The sequence below is a fragment of the Nannospalax galili genome, unplaced genomic scaffold (assembly GCF_000622305.1).
Source record: "Nannospalax galili isolate Female #2095 unplaced genomic scaffold, S.galili_v1.0 scaffold528, whole genome shotgun sequence".
Taxonomy (NCBI): Eukaryota; Metazoa; Chordata; class Mammalia; order Rodentia; family Spalacidae; genus Nannospalax; species Nannospalax galili.
Genome location: NW_008359681.1, coordinates 362,915 through 365,802, shown reverse-complemented (window position 1 = coordinate 365,802; position 2,888 = coordinate 362,915). Strand labels below are relative to the sequence as shown.

Here is a 2,888-nt window from a genome sequence, read left to right as displayed (position 1 = left end):
TCATTACAGTAGTCTCAATTTTCTGTATGTTTATGTTTGTTTATGTATGTTATGTTTTTGTCAAATTAATACAAAATTATTTAGGAGGGCCCACAGATGTGAGTCCATGAAAAACAAAGCTTGAACAATGAAATCTTTATATGCACGTGTCACTTTTATATTTCAAAGTCTTTCTTTTAGTGGAAACCTTTATTACCCACTGAACCATTTCATCATTTCTGATCTCACCACCATACATACACATCAATACATGAAGCGTGGGAAGAACTAGTTAAACCCATACATTGCTAATTGTTTTAGGCCATCTGTAGCCCTGCTTTATTAGTCAGCGGGTTAAGAGTATTTACTGAGCATTTATGTTGTGGGCATTGGGCGAACACTGACCCAAGTTATCACAAGGAAAGCAGAGTAACACTTCCATCCAAGCTTATGGATGGACAGAGGCTTGTTTACTGATCTGCCTCCTGAGAGAGTCAGAGTTACCTTCTTAGATCCTCATATAACAGACAGGCCAGAATTTATGTAACAGGTGCACCTGCTGTGACTTCCTGGCAGACACAGGAACAGCAAGAGGAAGAGGGCAGGTGATGAGATTTATGGGTAATTTTTAGAATCTGTAAGCACTCCCAGATTCCTCCTTTTGCAATGCAGAACGCCTGTAATGCATTCCCCATTCGGCCTCACAGACTTTCATGCATCTAGTAGGCTCACCTGCTTCCCTGTGTTTTGTAATTACTTCATCACAGATTTCATCAGCCAAGTGGACCACAAACAGACAAGATTAAGGGTTAAGATACCAGCCAGGCATCTGGCTATTTATGCTTAAGGGTGCCCAAGGAAAAGGTGTACTAAAATGTCAGGAAATAAAAACAGAAGCATGTCACACATGGGAATAGACACCACTGAGTCTCTATCAACAAATCATCCTCCCACAAGAAGGGCAGATATTCAAGGACTGCTGCACATCAGTAATTAGTGGTGTTGTACCTCTGTTGTCACCTCTATGTTCCACCTAAATGGCCTATTAAACTGGTACCATCTCTTCAGTGGGGGTGTGTCAGCACTGTGGAAATTGTGGCACAGTAAAATGTTTTATTGACTCTGCTTTTGCCTAAAATCCCTGATGAGCACAGGAGGCCCCAATAAAGATGAGTTCGAGAACTGAAAAGATGCCACTGAGGCTTCTGGTTTCATCCTTGACATACTCTCCCTGGCAAAGCCAGGAAGGTAACAAGCAAACAATGGTACTTTAGGCCAAAGCAACCGAAATTATCAGGGGTTATGGAAGAGATGGCCCACCTGAAGATGGCAGGCCTGGTTCTACGGTTCCCAACTCCTGCTCTACGCAACTAGTCACTCTATAAAATGGGAAAATAAAATACCTGTTTATCACAGATCAAATTAAAGTTTGAGAAATCTAGAGTGAGTTGTCAGAGCTGTCAAATGACAGAAAACTCGAACTGAGCAAACTGGATATGGAAATCAATCTCCACAATATCATTCATGCAATCCGGTCTGCTGAGGAACCAAGTCGATCTGTCATTGAAATAAAGCATCTGCCCTGTGTTAAAACCCAACACTCCTCGACAATCCCCCCTCCCCCCGCAACAGCAATACAAGAGCCACAATCACTCCGAAAGCCCGTCTCCTCACAATTTCCAACAAAAAGCACAAGTCACCCACCCACAAACTAGCCCCTTTCATGAAAACAAAAGCCAGCGACAGTGCAAGGAGCTGCTAAAAGTTTCCAGCTGCCCCACGGAGCTGCTCAAACGTCACTGGACTCCGCACCAGCCCAACGATCTCACTGTGCCTCTCTTCCAAATACAGAATCAGTCCTGGTAGTGGAAAAGTTGATTTAAAAACTTCATCTTCCTCACACCCAGAAAGGCCTGTTCTCTACAGGCGCTCTGCCACGACTAGAGTCATCTTTCTGAATTGCCTTGCTCTGCTCACCTCAAATCCCCAAACTTCAAAGTAATTTGTAAGAATGATGAAATAGGCAAGGGCTCTGATTCCATCCCTAGCCCTGCATAAGAGGAGGCTAAACCTCAGGAGGTCCGCTCATGCCATGGGGCAGAGAGGATGCTGACTGACCCTCATCCCTCCTGGAGCTCTGTCCACGCAAGGGGTCCCGCAGAACCATCTACGTTCACGCTGGACCGCGGACTGGATGAGGCAGGCCCCACCTCCACTCCCCGTAGCGGGTCCTGAGCACAGGTGCCATGCCCCCCAGACCACGAAGATGGAGTGGACTAGTAACTTCCCGGTTGGCAGAGGACAGATAAAGTGGGGGCGGGGAGATGGAAAGAGAAGGCGATCTCACTGACAGGAAATTTCCCAGGAGGAAAGGGACAGCCAGGGGAGGAAAGCTCCGGACTCTGGAAGTTGCTGCCCTCCAGAACCTTCCCTGCGCCCCGTCCGACCCCCAGGTAGTCAGTCCTACGGGTTCAGAGGAGCCCGAGGGTCACCTGGCACACCTCGCTCGGTCCCGGAGTCCCTCGGTCCCCGACTCACCAGGAGCACCGAGCCGCGCACCACCTCCGACACGCTCTGCCGCAGCTCCGCCGCCGTGCCTGGCTTGCTCAACGCCCGGGTGAACTTCCGAGTCTCCGCCGAGGCGGGGAGCAGCGTCGGCTGCAACATCCCCGCGCCGCCGCCGGCCCCTGTGCCCGCGATCCGTCCGGGTCAAGCCGCAGCCAGGTGCGACCTGGACACCCGCGGTCCCCGCCGCCTGGCCCAGCACACCGTCCCCGCCGCAGCCCGGGCCGCGCCCTCCGCGCTGGGTCACGCCCCGAGGCGCCTTCCTCGGTCCCCCAGGCCGACTTGGGAAGACGGTGCGTGTGGCGGCGGCCGCGGCTTCCCCATGCCACCAGCCTCGGTGCGCC

General features: G+C 50.8%; 1 protein-coding gene across 7 annotated transcripts in view; it reads right to left on the bottom strand.

Annotated features, from left to right (window-relative positions):
• The window catches only part of Dock9 (dedicator of cytokinesis 9), a 333,922-nt gene extending 331,040 nt beyond the window's left edge, over positions 1 to 2,882 (bottom strand). For 3 of the 7 annotated variants that reach the window (XM_008823583.3, XM_029558890.1, XM_017795710.2), the window contains exon 1: positions 2,518 to 2,882. In XM_008823583.3, the coding sequence (XP_008821805.1) occupies positions 2,518 to 2,646 (129 nt within the window). In that variant the 5' untranslated portion in view covers positions 2,647 to 2,882. The remainder of the gene's footprint in view (positions 1 to 2,517) is intronic. The other 4 variants (XM_008823575.3, XM_008823570.3, XM_008823579.3 and 1 more) reach the window with 2 other exon arrangements.
• Positions 2,883 to 2,888: the final 6 nt, after the last annotated feature.